Source organism: Bombina bombina, chromosome 6, assembly GCF_027579735.1.
Source record: "Bombina bombina isolate aBomBom1 chromosome 6, aBomBom1.pri, whole genome shotgun sequence".
Classification (NCBI taxonomy): Eukaryota; Metazoa; Chordata; class Amphibia; order Anura; family Bombinatoridae; genus Bombina; species Bombina bombina.
Genome location: NC_069504.1, coordinates 769496598 through 769523357, shown reverse-complemented (window position 1 = coordinate 769523357; position 26760 = coordinate 769496598). Strand labels below are relative to the sequence as shown.

Here is a 26760-nt window from a genome sequence, read left to right as displayed (position 1 = left end):
CCTATATTATATTTATTAACCCCTAATCTGCCCCCCCCCAACGTCGCTGCCACCTACCTATAATTATTAACCCCTAATCTGCTGACCGGACCTCACCGCTACTATAATAAATGTATTAACCCCTAATCCGCCTCACTCCCGCCTCAATAACCCTATAATAAATAGTATTAACCCCTAATCTGCCCTCCCTAACATCACCGACACCTAACTTCAAGTATTAACCCCTAATCTGCCGACCGGACCTCGCAGCTACTCTATTAAATTTATTAACCCCTAAAGCTAAGTCTAATCCTAACACCCCCCTAAGTTAAATATAATTTTTATCTAACGAAATAAATTAACTCTTATGAAATAAATTATTCCTATTTAAAGCTAAATACTTACCTGTAAAATAAACCCTAATATAGCTACAATATAAATTATAATTATATTGTAGCTATTTTAGGATTAATATTTATTTTACAGGCAACTTTGTATTTATTTTAACCAGGTACAATAGCTATTAAATAGTTAATAACTATTTAATAGCTACCTAGTTATAATAATTACAAAATTACCTGTAAAATAAATCCTAACCTAACTTTAAATTAAACCTAACACTACACTATCAATAAATTAATTAAATAAAATACCTACAATTATCTACAATTAAACCTAACACTACACTATCAATAAATAAATTAAATACAAATACCTACAAATAAATACAATTAAATAAACTAACTAAAGTACAAAAAATAAAAAAAGAACTAAGTTACAAAAAATAAAAAAATAATTTACAAACATTAGAAAAAGATTGCAACAATTTTAAGCTAATAAAGCTAAAATAAATATAGAAAAGCTCTTTTACCTTACCAGCCCTTAAAAGGGCCTTTTTGCGGGGCATGCCCCAAAAAATTCTACTCTTTTGCCTGTAAAAAAACCCCATACAATACCCCCCCCAACATTACAACCCACCACCCACATACCCCTAATCTAACCCAAACCCCACTTAAATAAACCTAACACTAAGCCCCTGAAGATCTCCCTACCTTGAGTCGTCTTCACCCAACCGGGCACCGATGGACCAAAAGAAGACATCCGGAGCGGCAGAAGTCAGCCAATCAGATTCAAGTTCAATCCGATTGATTCCATCAGCCAATCAGAATTTTCCTACCTTAATTCCGATTGGCTGATAGAATCCCATCAGCCAACTGGAATTCGAGGGACTCCATCTTGGATGACGTCATTTAAAGGAACCGTCATTCGGCGAGTAGGCGTCGGTAGAAGAGGATGGATCCGCGTCGGCTGGAAGAAGATGGCTCCGCTCCGCATGGATGAAGATAGAAGATGCCGCTTGGATGAAGATGGCTACCGGTCCGGATGTCCTCTTCTGCCCGGATAGGATGAAGACTTCTGCCACTCCGGATGTCTTCTTTTGGTCCATCGGTGCCCGGTTGGGTGAAGACGACTCAAGGTAGGGAGATCTTCAGGGGCTTAGTGTTAGGTTTATTTAAGGGGGGTTTGGGTTAGATTAGGGGTATGTGGGTGGTGGGTTGTAATGTTGGGGGGGGGTATTGTATGTTTTTTTTTACAGGCAAAAGAGCAGAATTCTTTGGGGCATGCCCCGCAAAAGGCCCTTTTAAGGGCTGGTAAGGTAAAAGAGCTTTTCTATTTTTATTTTAGAACAGGGTAGGGCATTTTTTTATTTGGGGGGGCTTTGTTATTTTATTAGGGGGTTTAGAGTAGGTGTAATTAGTTTAAAATTGTTGTAATCTTTTTCTAATGTTTGTAAATTATTTTTTTATTTTTTGTAACTTAGTTCTTTTTTTATTTTTTGTACTTTAGTTAGTGTATTTATTTGTATTTAATTGTAGGTATTTGTATGTAATTAATTTATTGATAGTGTAGTGTTAGGTTTAATTGTAGATAATTGTAGGTATTTTATTTAATGAATTTATTGCTAGTGTAGTGTTAGGTTTAATTGTAACTTAGGTTAGGATTTATTTTACAGGTAATTTTGTAATTATTTTAACTAGGTAGCTATTAAATAGTTATTAACTATTTAATAGCTATTGTACCTGGTTAAAATAAATACAAAGTTACCTGTAAAATAAATATTAATCCTAAAATAGCTACAATATAATTATAATTTATATTGTAGCTATGTTAGGATTTATTTTACAGGTAAGTATTTAGCTTTAAATAGGAATAATTTATTTATGAGTGAGTGTGTATCTGTATTTGAGTGAGTGTTTGTGTATTTATGAGAGAGTGTTTGTGTATTTATGAGTGAGTATTTATGAGTCAGAGTATGTGTATGTATGAGTATTTATGAGTGAGTTTTTGTGTATTTATGAGTGAGTGTGTGTATGTATGAGTGAGTTTGTATGAGTCAGAGTATGTGTATGTATGAGTATTTATGAGTGAGTTTTTGTGTATTTATGAGTGAGTGTGTGTATGTATGAGTGAGTTTGTATGAGTCAGAGTGTGTGTATTTATGAGTGTGTGTGTGTATGTATGAGTGAGTATGTACGAGTTAGAGTGTGTGTATGTATGAGTATTTATGAGTGAGTGTTGTGTGTATTTATGAGTATGTGTGTGTATTTATGAGTGAGTGTGTGTATGTATGAGTGAGTTTGTATGAGTCAGAGTATGTGTATGTATGAGTATTTATGAGTGAGTTTTTGTGTATTTATGAGTGAGTGTGTGTATGTATGAGTGAGTTTGTATGAGTCAGAGTGTGTGTATTTATGAGTGTGTGTGTGTATGTATGAGTGAGTATGTACGAGTCAGAGTGTGTGTATGTATGAGTATTTATGAGTGAGTTTTTGTGTATTTATGAGTATGTGTGTGTATTTATAAGTGTGTGTGTGTATGTATGAGTGAGTTTGTATGAGTCAGAGTGTGTGTATTTATGAGTGAGTGTGTGTATGTATGAGTGAGTTTGTATGAGTCAGAGTGTGTGTATTTATAAGTGTGTGTGTGTATGTATGAGTGAGTATGTACGAGTCAGAGTGTGTGTATGTGTGTGTATTTATGAGTGAGTGTTGTGTGTATTTATGAGTATGTGTGTGTATTTGTATATGAGTAACTTTTTTCAGTATTTTGCTTAATGTGAGGTAAGCACTCAGCTAATTTTGTACCTCTTCAAATGTGTGTGTGTATGTATGAGTGAGTTTGTATGAGTCAGAGTGTGTGTATTTATGAGTGTGTGTGTGTATGTATGAGTGAGTTTGTATGAGTCAGAGTGTGTGTAATTATGAGTGTGTGTGTGTATGTATGAGTCCGAGTGTGTGTATTTATGAGTGTGTGTGTGTATGTATGAGTGAGTATGTACGAGTCAGAGTGTGTGTATGTGTGTGTATTTATGAGTGAGTGTTGTGTGTATTTATGAGTATGTGTGTGTATTTATGAGTGAGTGTTGTGTGTATTTATGAGTATGTGTGTGTATTTATGAGTGAGTGTTGTGTGTATTTATGAGTATGTGTGTGTATTTATGAGTATGTGTGTGTATTTATGAGTATGTGTGTGTATTTGTATATGAGTAACTTTTTTCAGTATTTTGCTTAATGTGAGGTAAGCACTCAGCTAATTTTGTACCTCTTCAAATGTGTGTGTGTTGACCATTGCTACATGAGAGGGAGAAGCCTTCATGCAAGGTACATGGAATTAGATAAAGAGACTAATTATTAGTGATTAACATTGGCTTTATAAGATAAATTTACTTATTTTTTTACTAATAATCCCCTCACTTGTGTGGCATATTAATGTATAAAAAACAAATAATAATATAATATATAATATGACAAGGGGTTTGTTTTGGACTATATAATAATAGGGTCACAAACATTGTTTTAATATAAAAATAGGGTCCCAGGTAATAACAGTTTAAGAAGCTGTGCCCTACCTTTGTCATTAGACAGGATTTCCTTTTGTAGACCTAGTCGAGTAGCTCTGTAATTATACTGGGTTTCTCTCTGTACCCTAAACTGTAGCTCTTTAATTATACTGGGTTTCTCTCTGTACCCTAAACTGTAGCTCTTTAATTATACAAGGATCCTCTGCTATAAACTAGGATGCTTCTTTGTAATTATGGAAACTTTCTTAGCCTATACACAAAGGAATAACTCAATAATTAAGCAGGGTTTTTCCTTTCTATACCCTAAGGTTTTTCTGTATAATTATGCACACTTTACTCTGTAAACCCTAGACAATTATTCAGCATATTACTGCATAGATACGAAGAGGCAGCCTTCACTTGTAATATTCGGAATTTCTATACATATACTGTGTATATATGATATATATACTTTATGTATATATATATATATATATATATATATATATATATATATATATATATATATATATATATATTCAAGAACTGTTTATCCTAAAGTTTGAAAGCATTTCACTCTGTTTTAAAATGATCTTCAGATTAAAATATAATAAAAGGCCTGTCCAAATTCAGACTGAATACCTACATTCTAATGTAAAGGTTCTACTTCCTCTCAAAGCAGCCTATTTATTAATGTGCGAGCGGACGTGATTCGATATTGCGGATCATGGGGCATATGTATCAAGCTCCGATTGGAGCAGGCACGCCAGAAACAGCAGTTATGAAGCAGCGGTCACAAAGACCGCTGCTCCATAACCTGCCGGAAATCAACCCGATCGAGTACAATCGGGTTGATTGACACCCCCCTGCTGGTGGCCGATTGGCCGCAAGTACGCAGGGGGCGGCAGTGCACAAGCATTTCTGATTAAATGCTTGTGCAATGCCGCCCCCTGCTCACTCGCGGACAATTGGCTGCTAGCAGGGGATGATCGGGATGGTTTCAGGTGGCGGGGACGTTAAGGAGAAACGGTCTTACAACCACTGTTTTTTTTACTTCCATTTTTGGCGTTGATGCAGCATCCACTGCTTAATAAACCCCATGGAATAAAGATATTTTGGTATTGGTATAAATCTCAGAATGTAGTAACTTTGAATAAAACTTAGAGGTGTTTTTTTCTGTGTAAGAAGCTGGGCTGAACCATCAATGTAATGATAATGCCCGATATGTACACACGTCCGCCAACATACAACTCATTTTAAAGTCAAAACACATTTTGGGGGCATATTTATCAAGCTCCGTATGGAGCTTGATGCCCCGTGTTTCTGGCGAGTCTTCAGTCTCGCAAGAAACAAAAGTTATGAAGCAGCGGTCTAAAGACCGCTGCTCCATAATCTGTCCGCCTGCTCTGAGGCGGCTGACAGAGATCGCTGGAAATCAACCCAATCCAATACGATCAGGTTATAACACCCCCTGGTGGTGTTGCACTGCTGGTGCAATGATAAATGCCGACAGCGTAAGCTGTCAGCATTTATCGATGTGCGGCGGACATGTGGGCATATGTATCATGGTCTGGGCCTGCATGAGTGCTGCCGGCACTGGGGAGCTACAGTTCATTGAGGGAACCATGAATGCCAAAATGTACTGTGACATACTCCCTTTGGAGACTGAGCCACAGGGCAGTATTCCAACATGATAACAACCCCAAACACAACTCCAAGATGACCACTGCCTTGTTAAAGAAGCCAAGGGTAAAGGTGATAGACTGGCCAAGCATGTCTCCAGACCTAAACCCTATTGAGCATCTGTGGGGCATCCTCAAATGGAAGGTGGGGGAGCGCAAGGTCTCTAACATCCACCAGCTATGTGATGTCGTCATGGAAGAAGACTCCAGTGGTAACCTATGAAGCTCTGGTAAACTCCATGGCCACACAAAATATTGACACTTTGGGCCCAATTTGGACATTTACACTTAGCGGTGTACTCACTTTTGTTGCCACGGTTTAGACAATAATGGTTGCGTGTTTAGTTATTTTGAGTGGACAGCAATATTACACTGTTATACAGGCTGTACACTCACTACTTTACATTGTAGCAAAGTGTAATTTCTTCAGTGTTGTCACATGAAAAGATATAATAAAATATTTACAAAAATGTGAGGGGTGTACTCACTTTTGTGAGATACTGTATATATATATATATATATATATATATATATATATATATATATATATATATATATATAAATACTTAGAAAATATTTTTCTATGTGCAGAACATATGGAATGTGAAATATTTACAGTGCAAACACACTATAACACTTTATTGAATATGAAAATTGCATAAAGATGCAATTATATATCTATCTATATATGCATACCTATGTATTTATATGTGTATATATGTCTTTAAATACATATATACACATACAATTACTTAAATACATATGTGCACACATATACAGGGAGTGCAGAATTATTAGGCAAATGAGTATTTTGACCACATCATCCTCTTTATGCATGTTGTCTTACTCCAAGCTGTATAGGCTCGAAAGCCTACTACCAATTAAGCATATTAGGTGATGTGCATCTCTGTAATGAGAAGGGGTGTGGTCTAATGACATCAACACCCTATATCAGGTGTGCATAATTATTAGGCAACTTCCTTTCCTTTGGCAAAATGGGTCAAAAGAAGGACTTGACATGCTCAGAAAAGTAAAAAATAGTGAGATATCTTGCAGAGGGATGCAGCACTCTTAAAATTGCAAAGCTCCTGAAGCGTGATCATCGAACAATCAAGCGTTTCATTCAAAATAGTCAACAGGGTCGCAAGAAGCGTGTGGAAAAACCAAGGCGCAAAATAACTGCCCATGAACTGAGAAAAGTCAAGCGTGCAGCTGCCAAGATGCCACTTGCCACCAGTTTGGCCATATTTCAGAGCTGCAACATCACTGGAGTGCCCAAAAGCACAAGGTGTGCAATACTCAGAGACATGGCCAAGGTAAGAAAGGCTGAAAGACGACCACCACTGAACAAGACACACAAGCTGAAACGTCAAGACTGGGCCAAGAAATATCTCAAGACTGATTTTTCTAAGGTTTTATGGACTGATGAAATGAGAGTGAGTCTTGATGGGCCAGATGGATGGGCCCGTGGCTGGATTGGTAAAGGGCAGAGAGCTCCAGTCCGACTCAGACGCCAGCAAGGTGGAGGTGGAGTACTGGTTTGGGCTGGTATTATCAAAGATGAGCTTGTGGGGCCTTTTCGGGTTGAGGATGGAGTCAAGCTCCTTCTTCAAGCAGTGGTACAGGAAGAAGTCTGCATCCTTCAAGAAAAACATGATTTTCATGCAGGACAATGCTCCATCACACGCGTCCAAGTACTCCACAGCGTGGCTGGCAAGAAAGGGTATAAAAGAAGAAAATCTAATGACATGGCCTCCTTGTTCACCTGATCTGAACCCCATTGAGAACCTGTGGTCCATCATTAAATGTGAGATTTACAAGGAGGGAAAACAGTACACCTCTCTGAACAGTGTCTGGGATGCTGTGGTTGCTGCTGCACGCAATGTTGATGGTGAAAAGATCAAAACACTGACAGAATCCATGGATGGCAGGCTTTTGAGTGTCCTTGCAAAGAAAGGTGGCTATATTGGTCACTGATTTGTTTTTGTTTTGTTTTTGAATGTCAGAAATGTATATTTGTGAATGTTGAGATGTTATATTGGTTTCACTGGTAAAAATAAATAATTGAAATGGGTATATATTTGTTTTTTGTTAAGTTGCCTAATAATTATGCACAGTAATAGTCACCTGCACACACAGATATCCCCCTAAAATAGCTAAAACTAAAAACAAACTAAAAACTACTTCCATAACTATTCAGCTTTGATATTAATGAGTTTTTTGGGTTCATTGAGAACATGGTTGTTGTTCAATAATAAAATTAATCCTCAAAAATACAACTTGCCTAATAATTCTGCACTCCCTGTACATTTATACTGTATGTATGTCTGTTAAAGCCCTTTGCTTGCCTATTTTTTCCTAAAACCTGAGACCTCATATCTCTGAGCCCTTATAACTTTTGTGTGCAATATTTTATTAATTTATATTTTTATTAGATGGTGTTATTATGAGCGTAACTGTACTTTGCAATGTATTTTTGATGTGTTTTGTGCAACTTTTTTGTTTCACAAAACAGTTAACCAGAGCTCTGAAGATGCGGTAATCATTAAGATCTTAGTTTTTGCAGCTTAGAGAATTTAGAACGTGATATTTGGACTTCAGTGCTGTAGGAAGTATTAGTACTTCTATATTTCCCATCTTGGATATTTCATATTATTTCGAATACCTCTTTTTTTTAGTTCATTGTTACACCTGATGGTCCATTCACCTTATTCCCTTTTACTTAATTCATCACCTTTCTATGATCCTTCTCCCCTTAGCTCACTCATTTTCTCTCAGCAAAATGGAAAACTAATGTCTCTCAACAATCTATGAATCATTTGTGCGGTTGTTGTAACATATTATCCCAGCAAGGGTTTCTCTGTCTTGCGTGAAACCCAAGATCTTCAATTTTAAGTCACTTGTAGCCATCACAGTTAAAAAATAAAAAAAACGTCTAAGAAGGATCCTAATGGTAAACCTTCTTATCATATTATGATGAGGACTGGAAACAATGTCCATTATCTCAACATGGGGTCTTCTGTGTTTTGAAAAGCCCAGGATCCTCAGCCACATTAGCTAAAAAAAAAAAAAAAAATGTTATCCAAGCAAGAGGTGGCCACTTTTGCCCACCTACGTTACTTTTTTTTCTGCCTTGCTTGAAGCCCAAGGTCTTTAATATACAGTTGCTTTAAGCTAAAAATTAATGGACCACTAAAGTCAAAATTAAACGATCATGATTCAGACTATGCGCAATCTTTTATGTGCACACTTTTTGAGGCACCAGCTACAACTTGCATGTGCACGATTCACAGACTACACATATATGCATTTTGTGATTCTCTGATGGTGCCATGGAAAGAAACAAAACTACTACTCATGTTAAATTCAAACTAAGGGATTTTGCATTGTCTGTTTATTATGCATTTATTGATTATGCTATTCTATTGTTTAGTGGTCCTTTAAATACACCACCTCAGAGCATAATGATACGTGTTGTAAACAAAGGCCTCCATTTTTGTTAATAAAGGGATGCTGATGACATCATTATGTTCCCTTAACCAATCAAAATTATTGGGAGGGCTCACTATCATTACTGTTCTCTGCACTTTTCTAATTAGTGTAAACCAGAAATAAATTATGTCATAAATTGATATTGTTTTAATTAAAACAAAATTCTCACTCTGTAATGTAATTTTATTTAAGCCATACCAGATGTTATGCAGTTTATATGACGTTATCTCTCTGAAATAGTGTTCGGTATATCACAGTAAAGCTTTATAAGTGCACTTTAGATTTGTGTACCCTCAAAAGGTTGGTAAGGAATACTATGGAATGCTTATATATATATATTCATATTCAACGCTGGAAAAAATTAAGAGACCACTGCAAAATTATCAGTTTCTCTGGTTTTACTATGTATAGGTATGTGTTTCAGTAGACTGAACATGCTGTTTTATTCTATAAACTATTAACAACATTTCTACGAAATTCTAAATAAAAATATTGTCATTTAGAGCATATTATATATACCACTGCTGTGGTCATTCTTATCCTCTTGCAATAGGTACAGCTAGATGGTAAAAACAGTGCTAGTAGTACCTCACAAGTAAATGGAATAAAAAAATAACTATTGACCATGCAAAAAGAGTTGAAAATAAAAGTTTTAAGTTAGGAAAAGAAGGGTTCAATTTTGGCTTTAGTGGTGGAGGGATACAGTGAGCATCAGGTTGCTTCCATCCTTAAAATGTAAAATACGGTGGTTCATAAGAGCAAAGTTAAGCAGATGACATTGGGGAAAACAAAGATACAGAGCGGCAGAGGACGAAAATGATTCCACTGCCTGGGATGACTGTCAACTCATTCAAATGTCACTCAAAAATCATAGGATTACATAAAGTGGCCTACAAAAAGAATGGGAAATGGCAGCTGGGGTGAAGTGCACAGTGAGAATAATTTGAAACAGGCTACTAGGGGCAGGGCTGAAGTTGTGCAAAGCTAGAAAAAAGCCCTTCATCAATGAGAAGCAAAGAAGAGCCAGGTTGAGGTTTGCAAGAGACCATAAGGATTGGACCATAGAGGACTGGAGTAAGGCATCTCTGATGAGTCCAACATTCAGCTTTGCCCATCACCTGGTTATTTAATGATTAGACAGAGACTTGGGGGCCGATTTATCCAGGGCCAAATGGCCCCTGATGCCCCTGTTTCTTGGAGAGGCGTACAAGTCACAGTGTCTTGCACCCAGTGTGAAAATTAGTGGAGGATCAGTGATGATGGTGCTGTAGCAAGGCTGGAACTGGCAGATTTATATTTTTGAATGACGCATGAATCAGGCCATGTATCAGGCCAAGGTTATCCTAGAAAAAAGACTTGCTTCCTTCTGCTTTGACAATGTTCCCCAACTCTGAGGATTGTTTTTTTTCCAGCAGAACAATGCTCCATGCCACACAGCCAGGTCAAGCAAGGTGTGGATGGAGGAAAACCAGATTAAGACCCTGTCATAACCAGCCCAATCTTCAGACCTGAACCCCATTGAAAACCTCTGGAATGTGATCAAGAGGAAGATAGATGGTCACAAGCCAAAACAAAGCCAAGTTGCTTGAGTGGCATAAAGTCACCCAACAGCTAAGTGGTTGATAGCATGAAATCTATGATTGAAAATCAGGGTTATTCCACCAAATATTGATTTCTGAACTCTTGCTAAGTTAAAACATTAGTATGGTGTTCTTTAAAATGAATATTAACTTGTTTTATTTGAATTATTGGTTATTGCTACTGCAGTCGCATTTAGTGCTTATAAAATTAATCAGAGATAAGATTTCTGGTTAATTTGATAAATCTGCCCAAATGCCCCAAAATACTGTCTAGTGTAGTTTATTAAAAATAAAGATGGCAGCATATTTGGTGGGAGTGGAGTTGAAGTTGGTGGGAGTGGGGGGGAAAAACGGCACTGAAAAGTGCCTTTACATTGCGGTCAATGGGAACTGTGTGTTCCCAGTAAATAAATATGTATATGCTTATACATTTATGTGTTACTATGTGTATATACATATATATTTATGTGTTAATATGTGTATATACATATATATTTATGTGTTAATATGTGTATATACATATGTATTTATGTGTTAATATGCTTATATACATATATATTTATGTGTTAATATGTGTATATACATATGTATTTATGTGTTAATATGTGTATATACATATATATTTATGTGTTAATATGTGTGTATACATATGTATTTATGTGTTAATATGTGTATATACATATGTATTTATGTGTTAATATGTGTATATACATATATATTTATGTGTTAATATGTGTATATACATATATATTTATGTGTTAATATGTGTGTATACATATGTATTTATGTATTAATATGTGTGTATACATATGTATTTATGTGTTAATATGTGTATATACGTATGTATTTATGTGTTAATATGTGTATATACGTATATATTTATGTGTTAATATGTGTATATACATATTAACACATAAATATATATGTATATCTGCATATTGATTGCTGCGCGACTTACCCCCTTCACTGGCACTGAAGTTCTCTTGTGAAAGCAAAGCTTCCTAGCAATGTGAATGCGAGTTTACGTTCGCATGCGTCTAACTTGTAATACCAGCACACATTATCGTATTATTTCACAAAAGTGATATATAGAGTTCCACTTGTAATCTAGACCTGAATCTTTTTTGTTATTTGTTACCAGTAGTCATTTTCTTCAAATTAATGCCTCAAAATTACAATATATTTATTTGGAATTTAGGAGAAATGTTGTCACTGGTTTATAGAATAAAAACTCAAACCTATAAACAGTAAAACCAGAGAAACTGATCATTTTGCAGTGGTCTCTTAATTTTTTTCCCAGAGATGAATATATATATATATATATATATATATATATATGTGTGTGTGTGTGTATAAGAGCCATAAAATTATTGTATAGAAAATTAGCAAATCTAGGCAAGTATCCATGCTTGCTTGCTTAGAAGTACTTTGTATACATTGTTACCAATGCACCAGGGAACTCTGGGTAAGATATGCAAATTAGATATTCAATATCTCATCATTTTTGTTTCAAAGTGCAATTTCCTTTGGGCATGATTACAAGTATGGTATGGGTTTTCAGCGCACAATATGATCTTTTTGCAATCAATTTACATTGCGCAGATATTACAAATCTTTAAAAATTGGGATTTCATGCGCCTTTTACGCAACAATCCTTTCCACACTCGAAGAGCTGTAGTTAACAGTTTTCCGCAATATAAAAGTTTCACGAAACACTTAAAAAATACATTACAATGTGCAGTTACACTCATATTAACACCGTCTAATAAAAAATATTTTATAAAAATATTGCACACAAAAGTTATAAGGGCTCAAAGATAGGAGATCTCTCGGGTGTTAGAAAAAAAAAGCCGATGCAGGGATTTTACATTGACATACATACACTTACATTGAGAAACATGGATTTATATGTATAGAGATATGTTTAACTATGGAGATAATGAAAATATTTCACATTACAATCTTATGCACATTAACAATATCTCAGAGGGATTTTCAAAGAGATAATTGCATTTAGATCTCAAGATATCTAGACATATATTCATATACATATCTCGCTATAAATAGATATTACGAAAACATTCTCGCAATATGAAATTCACATTTTCATGTACACTTTTTGAGGAGAATAGGTCATGGGCTTGGCGCAACAGATTAGGGTTTTAGTGGGGGGGAATATATGAACGCGCATGCAATTAACATGCGCAAAAAATAAGTTATTTTGCAACTTGTAATAACTGTGTAACCACAAATGCAAAAACGCAACTGCGTAAAACAGATTTGCCCCATGATTTGTAATCTAGCCCTTTATGGGGTGTGTACAGCAAAAAAAAAAAAACAACACTTTTTCTAGACAGGTGTTTCAGGTTTATTAACTTTTTTTTTTTGGTTTCAAAGACCTTTATTGAGAAAGAAATTATATTCTGTACAAAATGGTAAAGTAGCTTCACAATGGAGCTAGTAGAAGTAAGTCCACTTTAAGCACATAACAGCTTGAATCAAAGTCCATTTGGTATAGCTGTGTAACATGTTGTCAACATTCAAAATTGTTACAGTTGTCAAAGAAGAGAGGAATGTAGAAAAGTGGGAAGATATCGGGGGGGGGGGGGAATTAGGAGATAGATGGTCTAGAGGGAGGAGGGACTTGTGTGCCCTTAACAAGGCATGAGCCATTCCGTTTTAGGGTGGTTGAGATATGGTTTCCCAGTTAAATATATAATCATGATAGAAATTCATTGTTCCTTTCCGGAAGTAGCCATATTCTTCTAACTTTAAAGTGTGTTCCATGTGTTTCCTCCACGAAAGGAAGGTAGGAGTAGACTGTGACTTCCACAGAGTGGCTATAAGGGATCTGGCCAAATTAAGTGTGAGTTGTATTAGTCTTAAGCGAATTTTGCAGTAGTGTTTGGTAGTCCTGCCCCAAATTAAAACACTTTTGTTCATCCATAGAAAATTATATTAGTAGTCCAGTAATGGACTCAGAACATGCATTTCAACTTGACCCCTCAACAGCACTATTAAATCTACTGCCCAAATATGAATCATATCCCCTCCAGTAAGTATCTGTGGCGTGGGAAGACGTGTTTGATTCGTACAGGGGTAAGATACCATCTGGTAAGAATCTTGTAGTTAGTCTCTAAGAATCTAGTTGACTGGAATGATTGTCTTGTGTTTCTAATAATTAGATTACATTCCAATCACTAAATTCCTTTTTCAGCTTGATATGCCAGTGTTACACATAGTTAGGGTAGGGGTCATAGATAGTGTCAGTCACTATTCGTTCGCCCAGGCTAGTGTGTGTCGTAGTGGTGATTCTATTAGGCATAGTTGTTCAAATGGTGTAGCCGGCCTAGTGAGGGATTACTTATATGGTGAAGTGGAAAGGAGATGGTGTAGTTGGTGGTGTATGAGCCATTTAGAGAATGCTCCACCCAATGTGTCACCTAAGCCCTGTCTCTCTTTAAGTTTACCGTTTGATAAAAGTTTGGCTATTGGGGTTGTATATCCTAGTTCCCAGTTGGTTAGTGTATGTAATTTGTGTTCTAGTCCTCCATGTAATTCCGTGTTATGGGACACTGGTGATAGGGGTGATTTCTGGGTCGAAATTTAGATGTCTGATGTATCAGGGAGTCCCACATAGCGAATATGTTATGTAATAAAGGGTATGATTTTATCCAGGGTGGGCGCTCTATCCAGCATATTGTTCCAGGAGGAGATTTCAATATGTGGGATTCTATGGGTACCCAGGCCTTGATGGGTTCGTTGCGATGCCAGTCTAGGATTCTCTGTAAGCAGACTGCTTTATAATATGTATCTATATTATGGAGGCCTAGTCCTCCTTTCTGTAGGGAATGATACATTGTTCCTTTGATAATTCTGGGTTTAATGTTCCCCCACACATAGGAGTTAAAAAGTTTCTATAGAGAGTTACGGAACGCGATCGGCAATCTTATTGGAACAGCTTGGAGGATATATAGTAGCCAGGGTAAGGCGTTCATTTTTAACGCTTGAATGCGACCCCACCAAGAAATGGGACGGTCGCTCCATAAAAGGAAATCTCTCTGTAAGTCTGAGAGTAATCTAGAGTAGTTCATTTTAAAGATATTTTTGGGTTTGGGTGACAAGTATATGCCTAAGTATTTTAATGCTTTATTCTGGGGTTTAAAGGGACAGAATTCTAATAAATTGTGATATGCATTTGAAGGTAATGTTATTTTTAGAATTTCTGATTATTTACAAGAAAATTAGAGTACTCCCCAAATTATTTAAATTCCCTCGGTACCGCAGGTATGGAAATTGTAGGTTTGGATAATGTGAGCAATATGTTGTCTGCATAAAGGGATTGTTTGCCTGATTTTTTTGTGCTAATACTTCAATGCTTATTACAAAAAGGAGTGGGGAAAGGGGACATCCTTGGCGTGTCCCGTTGTTAATAGGGAAAGGGTCGGACAAAAGACCATTGGTTTTTACTTTTGCTGTGGGGGAACCATAGAGACTTTTTATTCGTTGAAGTGTGACGTCGCCAATCCCGATTTTTTTTTTAGAGTAGCATATAGGAAATTCCAATTTACACGGTCAAACGCTTTTTCTGCATCAGTGGAGACAACGACCATTTCTGTTTTTATTAAGTTTGCATAATCTATCAGTTGTAGGGTTATTAAAGGCTCGCCAGAAACAAGGGGCATAAAGCTCCATATGGAGCTTGATAAATCGGCCCCATGGAGTACACATTAAAGCCTTTAGAGGGCTGCATTGTGGGCCTCAAGTGTTAAGGTTGGACAAGCCTACTTTACTAGGTTTCTCCATACAATATTTAATATCCTACTGTGGTAGTCTTTTTGCTTGTGTAATATGTTTGCATTACATTCTTTGTTGTAGTGTAATGTCTTATATTTACCATTTGTGTTTTTTGTGACTTTTTCCTAGGTGTAGTAAAGGTTGTCTTCGTCCTGTATAATAACCTTGGCCTCTTCCTGTCAACGGAAAACTCAACAGTGCGCTTAGGAGGAGACAGTGGCTCTACAGGACACTCGCTGGTGGTAAACTCACAGATCATTGCAGCCTCCATAAACAAAGAGTCCAGTAGAGTCTTCCTAATGGACCCTGTAATATTCACATTACCACATTTGCAGGTGAGACAACCATGAAAAAGAGACATAGGAACAGAGAAAGCAAGAAACATCATTACTAGACTTAAATGGAGAAAGCTGAAGAATATAAATAGATTAGCAATGGGGTGAAAATAGATGGTAGAAAGGGTAGGACATTAGCAACAGTCGAGAACACTGAAGGGCTGAAAAAACAATAAGATACATTAGCAGTATTTTTTTTATCTTGAAAATGAAAATATATATATGCCCGGTTTGTCTTGTGTAATGCTTATTTTGCTGGCTTCACATTCAACCAGCTGTCTACACATCCTATCTATCCAAAATTCTTCTTGAAGACTCATTATTTTTACCCCCAGCTGAGCACCCAGCTTACTTTAGCATTCTCTTAGTCTTTATTGGCTGTCATATCTTGTTAAATACATTTTAGAATCTTTACCTTAAAGGGACAGTCTACGCCAGAATTTGTATTGTTTCAAAAGAAGATTATTACCCATTCCCCAGTTTTCCATAACTAACACGTTATAGTAATTTTTTTCTAAGTCTCTGTAGACTGCATCCTTATTTCAGTTCTTTTGACAGACATTTTAGACAATCGGTGCTGACTCATAAATAACTGCACATCTATATGGCACACAATAATAAGCACTGTATAGCTGTGAAAAACTGTCAAAATGCACGGAGATCAGCGGCGGCCTTTAAAGGCTTAGAAATTAGCATATGAGCCTACCGAGATTTAGCTTTCAACAAAGAATATCAAGAGAACATAGCAAATTTGATGATAAAAGTAAATTGGAAAGTTCTTTAAAATTGCATAACCTATCTGAAGCATGAAAGTTTAATTTTGACTAGACTGTCTCTTTAACATACAAATCCCTTATATATATATTTTTTTTTGCGTTTGTCAACAAATATTCTCCCACATACATAATTCCCTACTCCTGCTTTATAACCCACTTCAACTACACAACTTTTCTTCTGTTGTATTATCCCTCACCACAAACTTTTAAAAACTATACACATTCCCTAAAGATCATTTTTATTTCAGAGACAGCTTTAACCAACATGAGTGACATCTTGCACTTTTCCTCTCTTCTTCAGCTTTTATTTCTTCACCATTTTCTTAGCAACTTTTTAACCTCTGGCCCAAAAAAGAAATTTGCAAGATGACATTATCCTCACGCCTGTGGAGTTACTTATGAGAGAGCACTAAAATGCAAGTCGGTCAAAAATACTGAAATAAAGGGCAGACTGCAGAGGCTTAGATACAAGGGGGCCGATTTATTAAAGTGCGGACGGACATGATACGATGTAGCGTATCATTTCCGCCGCACATCGATAAATGCCGACAGCATACGCTGTCGGCATTTATAATTGCACAAGCAGTTCTTGTGAACTGCTTGTGCAATGCCGTCCCCTGCAGATTCGCGGCTAATTGGCCTCTAGCAGGGGGTGTCAATCAGCCCGATCGTATAGGATCAGGCAGATTACAGACCGCAGCCTCAGAGGCAGCGGACCAGTTATGGAGCAGTGGTCTTTAGAGCGCTGTTTCCGGCAGCTTGATATTCACATAGGTAAAAAGTGTATTGATATAACTGTGTTGGTTATACAATACTGGTGAATGGGTAATAAAAGGATTACAGTTATACCTCACTTTACAGCGCTTCGCTAATACAGCGCTTTATAGAGCTGAACTTCAACCTCCAAGGATTTTGAAACAGTGCTGTAATCATCGGGTTGCGAGAAAAGTGACTGGCACCATTTTGTTATGCACAATTCACTCTGTTTACAGCATTATAGTGCAAACTGTGTCTCAGTGTTATAGTCTGACAATATGCACTACAGTAATTGTCCCTATTTCACAGGTACAGTTTTTATTGAATACTGTGCTGTGCTAGTGTTAAACTAAACTTAGTACTATTGCACCCATAATATATGTTAGTGCAAACATGTTTTCAAGTTTTCAAGTGAAAAGAAAGCCCCTAACCCGCTGTATGAGCTGGGTATTCCTGTATCTATCTTTTTAAACAATAAAAATCCTGGTGTAAACTGTCCCTTTAAGTTTAAAAGATCTTGCAAAAAATAAAATATTAAATTACAAAAGGTGCTTAAAAAGTATAATCACTATCCACCGAAAATCATAATAAATGCATCTCTCATCTAATATGATGGAGGCTTCTCATGTTAAAGGGACATAAAATCTTATTTTTTTTTCTTTCACAAGTCAGATAGATCATACAATTTTAAACAACTTTCCAATTTAGAGCTCGCTTCCATTGAGCCGTAATTCTGATTGCGTGCACTCGCAAACCGTTAAATATGCTGTCGGAAGCAATATTGTCTATCGACAGCTTCCAACGGCTCGTTATAAACTAATTTCAGCAACCGGACTCCGTCTGCCGAAAACCTTATTGTGTCCCATACAAAGTATAGGAAGCCGCTAAACTTTAAATTATACCCAGTTTCCAATGCCTGCGCAAACTGTAAATAAACTGTCGGATGCTGCTGATACAGTAACAAAAATAACACCCAGCTCAACTAGGTGTAAGGAGACCTTTTTCCCATTGAAATCTAACCCGAAACGTCAAAACCCCTCTATCCGCCATCCCCCACATCACAACTTATAAAAAAATGTATTAACCTTTAAACCGCCATGCCCCACAATGTAAACTAGCTATTTAAACTATTAACCCCTAATCCGCTCTGCTCCACAACACAAACAATCTAATTTAACGATTAACACCTAATCCGCAATGCCCCCACAACGCAAAGGCCCCTATTTATCAAGGTCTGGCGCACCTGATCCGACACCGTGGATCAGGTCCACCAGACCTCGCTGAATATGGCGAGCAATACGCTCGCCATATTCAGCATTGCACCAGCAGCTCACAAGAGCTGCTGGTGCAACGCCGCCCCCTGCAGACTCGTGGCCAATGGGCCGCCAGCAGGGGGGTTGATCGGGTTGATTTCCGGCGATGTCTGTCTGCCTGCTCAGAGCAGGCAGACAGGTTATGGAGCAGCGGTCTTTGTGACCGCTGCTTCATAACTGTTGTTTCTGGCGAGCCTGCAGGCTCACCAGAAACACGGGGCATCGGAGCTTGATAAATATGCCCCAATGTATCTATTTAAACTATTAACCCCTAATCCGCCATTAACCCACATCGCAATTAATCTAATAAATCAATTAACCCCTAAACCGCCAAACCCCACAAAACAAATAACTAATCACTAAGCCCCCTAACCTAACACCCCCTAAATTTACCCCATTGCATACATTAACATAATCCGAAATTACAATTAAAATATAAAAAAATAACATTACTTTAAAAATAAAAAAACTAAATTTAAATTAAGCTAAAATTACAGAAAATAAAAAAGTCTAACATTACATAAAATAATAAACAAAATTATCAAAAATAAAACATTTAAAAACCTAATCCCTATCGCCTAGATTTAGAGTTCTGCGTTAGCCGTCAAAACCAACGTTAGGGGGTCCTAACGCTGGTTTTGGCCGGCCGCTGGTATTTAAAGTCAGTCAGGAAAGGGTCTAACGCTCACTTTCCAGCCGCGACTTTTCCATACCGCAGATCCCCCTACGCCAATTGCGTATCCTATCTTTTCAATGGGATCTTTCTAACGCCGGTATTTAGAGAGCTGAAGTGAGTGTTAGAAATCTAACGACAAGACTCCAGCCGCAGGAAAAAGCCAGGAGTTAAGAGCTTTCTGGGCTAACGCCGGTTCATAAAGCTCTTAACTACTGTGCTCTATAGTACACTAACACCCATAAACTACCTATGTACCCCTAAACCGAGGCCCCCCACACCGCCGCTACTCTATTAAATTTTTTTAACCCCTAATCTGCCGACCGCACACCGCTGCTACCTACATTATCCCTATGTACCCCTAATCTGCTGCCCCTAACATCGCCGACCCCTACATAATATTTATTACCCCCTAATCTGCCCCCCCCCAACGTCGCCGCCACCTACCTACAATTATTAACCCCTAATCTGCCGACCGGACCTCACCGCTACTCTAATAAATGTATTAACCCCTAAAGCTAAGTCTTACCCTAACCCTAACACCCCCCTAACTTAAATATAATTTTATTCTAACAAAATAAAATAATTCTTATTAAATAAATTATTCCTATTTAAAGCTAAATACTTACCTGTTAAATAAACCCTAATATAGCTACAATATAAATAATAATTATATTGTAGCTATTTTAAAATTAATATTTATTTTACAGGCAACTTTGTATTTATTTTAACCAGGTACAATAGCTATTAAATAGTTAATAACTATTTAATAGTTACCTAGTTAAAATAATTACAAAATTACCTGTAAAATAAATCCTAACCTAAGTTACAATTAAACCTAACACTACACTATCAATAAATAAATTAAATAAACTATCTACAATTATATCAACCAAACTAAATTACAAAAAAACAAACACTAAATTACAAGAAAAAAAAACACTAAATTACAAGATATAAAAAAAGATTACAAGAATTTTAAACTAATTACACTTACTCTAAGCCCCCTAAAAAAATAACAAAGCCCCCCAAAATAAAAAAATGCCCTACCCTATTCTAAAATAAAAATTGTAAAACTCTTTTACCTTACCAGCCCTTAAAAGGGCCCTTTGCGGGGCATGCCCCAAAGAAAACAGCTCTTTTACATTTAAACAAACATACAATACCCCCCCCCCCCAACATTACAACCCACCACCCACATACCCCTAATCTAACCCAAACACCCCTTAAAAAACCTAACACTAAGCCCCTGAAGATCTTCCTACCTTGTCTTCACCACGCCGGGTATCACCGATCCGTTCAGAAGAGGGTCCGAAGTCTTCCTCCTATCCGGCAAGAAGAGGTCCAGAAGAGGGTCCGAAGTCTTCATCCTATCCGGCAAGAAGAGGAGATCCGGACCGGCAAACATCTTCATCCAAGCGGCATCTTCTATCTTCTTCCATCCGGATCAGCCAATCAGATTGAGCTCACATTCTATTGGCTGATCGGAACAGCCAATAGAATGCAAGCTCAATCTGATTGGCTGATTGGATCAGTCAATCAGATTGAACTTGAATCAGATTGGCTGATTCAATCAGCCAATCAGATTTTTCCTAACTTAATTCCGATTGGCTGATAAAATCCTATCAGCCAATCGGAATTCGAGGGACGCCATCTTGGATGACGTCACTTAAAGGAAACTTCATTCGTCGGGAGTCGCCGGAAGAAGAGGATGGATCCGCGTCGGCTGCTTCAAGATGGTCCCGCTCCGCGCCGGATGGAAGAAGATAGAAGATGCCGCTTGGATGAAGATGTTTGCCGTTACGGATCTCCTCTTCTTGCCGGATAGGAGGAAGACTTCGGACCCCTTCTTGCAGGATAGGAGGAAGACTTCGGACCCTCTTCTGGACGGATCGGTGATACCCGGCGTGGTGAAGACAAGGTAGGAAGATCTTCAGGGGCTTAGTGTTAGGTTTTTTAAGGGGTGTTTGGGTTAGATTAGGGGTATGTGGGTGGTGGGTTGTAATGTTGGGGGGGTATTGTATGTTTGTTTAAATGCAAAAGAGCTGTTTTCTTTGGGGCATGCCCCGCAAAAGGCCCTTTTAAGGGCTGGTAAGGTAAAAGAGCTTTACAATTTTTATTTTAGAATAGGGTAGGGCATTTTTTATTTTGGGGGGCTTAGAGTAGGTGTAATTAGTTTAAAATTCTTGTAATCTTTTTTTATTTTTTGTAATTTAGTGTTTTTTTTTTTTTGTAATTTAGTTTAGTTGATATAATTGTAGACAATTGTAGATATTTTATTTAATTAATTTATTGATAGTGTAGTGTTAGGTTTAATTGTAATTTAGGTTAGGATTTATTTTACAAGTAATTTTGTAATTATTTTAACTAGGTAGCTATTAAATAGTAAATAACTATTTAATAGCTATTGTACCTGGTTAAAATAAATACAAAGTTGCCTGTAAAATAAATATTAATCCTAAAATAGCTACAATATAATTATTATTTATATTATAGCTATATTAGGGTTTATTTTATAGGTAAGTATTTAGCTTTAAATAGGAATACTTTATTTAATAAGATTTATTTTATTTCGTTAGAATAAAATTAAATTTAACTTAGGGGGTGTTAGGGTAAGACTTAGCTTTAGGGGTTAATACATTTATTAGAGTAGCGTTGAGGTCTGGTCGGCAGATTAGGGGTTAATAAGTGTAGGTAGGTAGCGGCGACGTTGGGGGGGGGGGCAGATTAGGGGGTAATAAATATAATATAGGGGTCGGCGATGTTAGGGGCAGCAGATTAGGGGTACATAGGGATAACGTAGGTTGCGGCGGTGTACGGAGCGGCAGATTAGGGTTTAATAATAATATGCAGGGGTCAGCGATAGCGGGGTTAATAAGTGTAAGGTTAGGGGTGTTTAGACTCGGGGTTCATGTTAGAGTGTTAGGTGCAGACTTAGGAAGTGTTTCCCCATAGGAAACAATGGGGCTGCGTTAGGAGCTGAACGCTGCTTTTTTGCAGGTGTTAGTTTTTTTCAGCTCAAACTGCCCCATTGTTTCCTATGGGGGAATCGTGCACGAGCACGTTTTTGAAGCTGGCCGCATCCGTAAGCACCGCTGGTATTGAGAGTTGCAGTGGCGGTAAATATGCCTGTACGCTCCCTTTTTGGAGCCTAACGCAGCCCATCTGAGAACTCTCAATACCAGCGTTGTTTAAAAGGTGCGGGGGGAAAAAAGCATGCGTAGCTAACGCACCCCTTTGGCCGTAGAAATCTAAATCTAGGCGTATGAAAATAAAAAAGCCCCCCAAAATTAAAACACCCCCTAATCGAATACTAAACTACCAATAGCCATTAAAAGGGCCTTTTGTAGGGCATTGCCCTAAGTTAAACAGCTCTTTTACCTTTTAAAAAAAATAAGTTCCCCTAACAGTAAAATAGCTCTCATCCTATTGGCTGATTTGAATGTGAAGACTCTGGTACTAAAATGGAGCCGTTCTTCAGTTCCACAGTCCTGGATGAAGATAGAAGAGGTCACCGCTTGGAAGAAGACTTCACCGCCGGACTTCAGAAACCGTGAGTACCTATCTGGGGTTTAAAGTTAGGCTTTTTTTTTTTTTTTTTTTAATTTAAATTATTTTTTAGATTAGGGATTTTGGCACTGTAAAAGAGCTGAATGCCCTTTTATGGGCAGTAAAAGAGCTGAATGCCCTTTTAAGGGCAATTCCCATTCAAATGCCTCTTTAGGGGCAATGGGTAGTTTATGAATTTTTAGTGTTAGTTTTTTTTATTTTGGGGGTTGTTTGGTGGGTGGGGGGTTTTTACTGTTAGGGGGGACTTAGTTTTTTTTAAAGGTAAAAGAGCAGTTTAATTTAGGGCAATGCTCTACAAAAGGCCCTTTTAAGGGCTATTGGAAGTTTAGTATTAGATTAGGGAGTGTTTTTATTTTTGGGGGCTTTTTTATTTTTATAGGAATTAGGTTTAATTTTTAATAATTTTGTTTATTATTTTATGTAATGTTAGACTTTTTTATTTTCTGTAATTTTAGCTTAATTTAAACTTAGTTTTTTATTTTTAAAGTAATTTTAGTTTTTTTATTTTAATTATAATTTAGGATTATTTTAATTTATGTAATGGGGTTAATTTAGGGGGTCTTAGGTTAGGGGGCTTAGTGATTAGTTATTTGCGTTGTAGGGTTTGGCGGTTTAGGGGTTAATTGATTTATTAGGTTAATTGCGATGTGGGTTATAGGCGGTTTAGGGGTTAATAGATTTATTCGGTTAATTGTGATGTGGGTTATTGGTGGATTAGGGGTTAATAGTTGAAATAGCTAGATTGTGTTGTGGGGGGATGGCGGTTTAGGGGTTAATACATTTGATAGATACTTTGTGGTATGGGAGTTGGCGGATTAGGGGTTAATACATTAGTTATTGCAGTGGGGGGGTTGCGGTTGAGAGGTAGAAATCGCGCATGCGTAAGGTGTTTGATTTTATTCTAACAGCGTGCGACGGGTAAAATATACGGCGCCGCGCTTGTATGTGGCACGGTATATGCGATCGAGTGTAGTGTAAGGTCGGGTTACCATAGTAACCTATTAATGTTTTAGAAATCCGGCATCGGGTGGAAGCGTTAACACAACGCTAACTTACACCTACACGTAAAGAGCGACCGCTCTCAAAGCGGAAACCTTTTCAATGGAAACCTGGTACTAAAATGGAGCCGTAAATTACTTTTAGCTGTCGGCCACTTTGGTAGCTTACGGCTCCATTTTTAATGGCTCAATGGAAGCTCTCTCTCTCTTTGGTATTCTTTGTTGAACATGTAGCAATGCACTATTGGAAGGTAGCTGAACACATCGGGTGAGCCAATAACATGGCATATATGTGCAGCCACCAATCAGCAGCTCCTGAGCCTACCTAGGTATAATTTTCAATAAAGAATGGAACAAAACAAAGTAGATAATAGAAGTAAATCAGAAAGTTGTTTAAAATCACATGTCCTATTTGAATCATGAAAGAGAAAAATTGGGTTTCGCATCACTTTAAGTAAGTAAATATATTGTAAGGTTTATCATGGTGTAACCAACAACGTTTGTCTTTCAGACCAATAACCACTTCAATGCGAACTGTACATTTTGGAATTACTCCGAACGCTCCATGCTTGGTTACTGGTCTTCCCAAGGATGCAGACTATTGCACACAAACCAGACTCACACCACTTGTGCATGCAGCCATCTTACTAACTTTGCTGTGCTCATGGCACACAGGGACATGGTAAGAGCAAACTCTATGTAGGACTACTTGTGTTTGGTGTCATAGTATCTGCACTCTATGATACAATTTAATATGCCTAAGTATCAGCAACCTTGGCCACCCAGATGTTTTGGAACTACATTTCCCATAGTGCTCGACCAGCCTAAAGAGTGTGTCAGCATCATGGGAAATATAGTTTTAAAACATCTGGAGTGCCAAGGTTGCTGACATCTCCCTTTTTCCTTTTGTGACATTTTTCTTACTTTCTTGCATCTAACCCCTTCTTATCTTCTCTACGCTCTTTGGTTTCTTTTTTTTAATCACTCGCCATCCACGATTCTTTATTTAATTTTTTGCCCCACTTTCATATCTTGATCATTTCTCTCTGTTCATTCATGTTATTTAGCTCTGTGTTTGATTATTTTCTAATATATTCTTTTTTTGTTTTGTTGTTCCGCTACAAACAATATCTTATTTCTTTATGCCTTTCTTCTTAAGTAACTGTCTGGCATGAATTCATTTATTTTGATGATCCATCTCAATTGCTTTTTTCAGTACCAGGGACGTATTAATGAGCTACTGCTTTCGGTCATCTCATGGGTGGGCATCGTAATCTCGTTAGTTTGCCTTGGGATCTGTATTTCCACTTTCTGTTTCCTGCGTGGTCTCCAGACAGACAGGAACACCATCCACAAGAACCTGTGTGTAAGCCTGTTTCTTGCTGAGCTGCTGTTTCTCACTGGTATTGACAAGACCCAGTACCAGGTGAGTTAAATGATAACTCTAATTTCCTACAATATACATAGCCGGATGCTGTAGAAATCTCCATTTAGGATTTACTGAACTATATTAACTTAGTTTGTGCATAAACAGTCTTATTCAATGGACATTAAAGGGACACTGAACCCAAATTTTTTCTTTTGTAATTCAGAAAGAGCATGCAATTTTAAGCAACTTTCTAATTTACTCCTATTATCAATTTTTCTTCGTTCTCTTGCTATCATTATTTGAAAAAGAAGGCATCTAAGCTTTTTTTTGGTTTCAGTATTCTGGACAGCACTTTTTTATTGGTGGATGAATTTATCCACCAATCAGCAAGGACAACCCTGATTGTTCACCAAAAATGGGCCGGCATCTAAACTTACATTCTTGCATTTCAAATAAAGATACCAAGAGAATGAAGAAAATTTGATAATAGGAGTAAATTAGAAAGTTGCTTAAAATTTCATGCTCAATCTGAATCACGAAAGAAAAATTTTGGGTACAGTGTCCATTTAAATTATTTTATATGACCAATTACATTTTCAGTGACTAAATCTGCCTAATCTATAAATGGCTTTTTGTACATGGTAAAAATTAGTAACATTAGTAAATGCAAATAGAAACGTTCTACATGATTAGGCCGATGGGATTTATTAATTTTAAATCCTCCTGATGAAGGGTCACTAAGTAAGGACTGGATATGGTGCAATTTTGCTTCATTCCTTTTGACAATAATGTTTTGGGGTTTTTTTACCCAAAATTTTCCAGCACTTTATATTCATATTTGTTTTTTTAACAAATGTGTTCTCTTTTGTTATAGCGTCTTAGATTATTTTATACCATAATCAAATTCAACTGTACCTTTTTTTTAAAAAAAAGGTGCTAGGTTTCAGAAATTCCCACTGCTTAAATGTCAAAACTTTATGTTTCACATTTTTATACTGCAAGCACTCTGTATAAGGGATGTTCAATAGTCTACAAATGTATTCTTGATTATCCTTTTAGTAGCAGTTTATTTTGATAGACCACTTAACATTCCTGGGAGAGTATCCACGATCAGAAGGCTGGCAAATGAGTCAGGGGTGGTCATTGGTTTCACTATATGAAACTGGCACACTTACAACGTAGGCAGAATTGAGGGGCGCATAGCAGTGAAGACCCAAATTACGATGGTCCCTCAAAATGTAGGACAGTTGGAACCTCCGCTTCTGTACAACACTACTATATCATTTAAATTAATATCTATATTCAGGCTATGAAAAGTGCACTGAAACAAAGCCTATTATATTACTTCTATAAAAGAGGTTATTTTTCTTGCATGTAATGTTGTTCCATTACAGAATTCCTTTCCTGAATAGGAAGCTTTTATCTACTTACAAGACAGCAGCCTGAAGTTCCATAAGCCCCATAATCAATTTCTCTGAAAGAGATTTTCAGTACAGAAAATACACCCTAATTCTTCCAAGGCCTCCTCAGATATTCAATTACTGAAAACGCAAAAGGGAACAGAGACAAACAAGAGTGTAGTTCATTAAGTTAAAACAA

General features: G+C 37.1%; 1 protein-coding gene across 5 annotated transcripts in view; it reads left to right on the top strand.

Annotated features, from left to right (window-relative positions):
• The window catches only part of ADGRL1 (adhesion G protein-coupled receptor L1), a 491322-nt gene that overhangs the window by 443534 nt on the left and 21028 nt on the right, over positions 1 to 26760 (top strand). For all 5 annotated transcript variants that reach the window (XM_053718064.1, XM_053718062.1, XM_053718063.1 and 2 more), the window contains 3 exons: positions 15501 to 15706; positions 24304 to 24474; positions 25009 to 25218. In XM_053718064.1, the coding sequence (XP_053574039.1) occupies positions 15501 to 15706; positions 24304 to 24474; positions 25009 to 25218 (587 nt within the window). The remainder of the gene's footprint in view (positions 1 to 15500; positions 15707 to 24303; positions 24475 to 25008; positions 25219 to 26760) is intronic.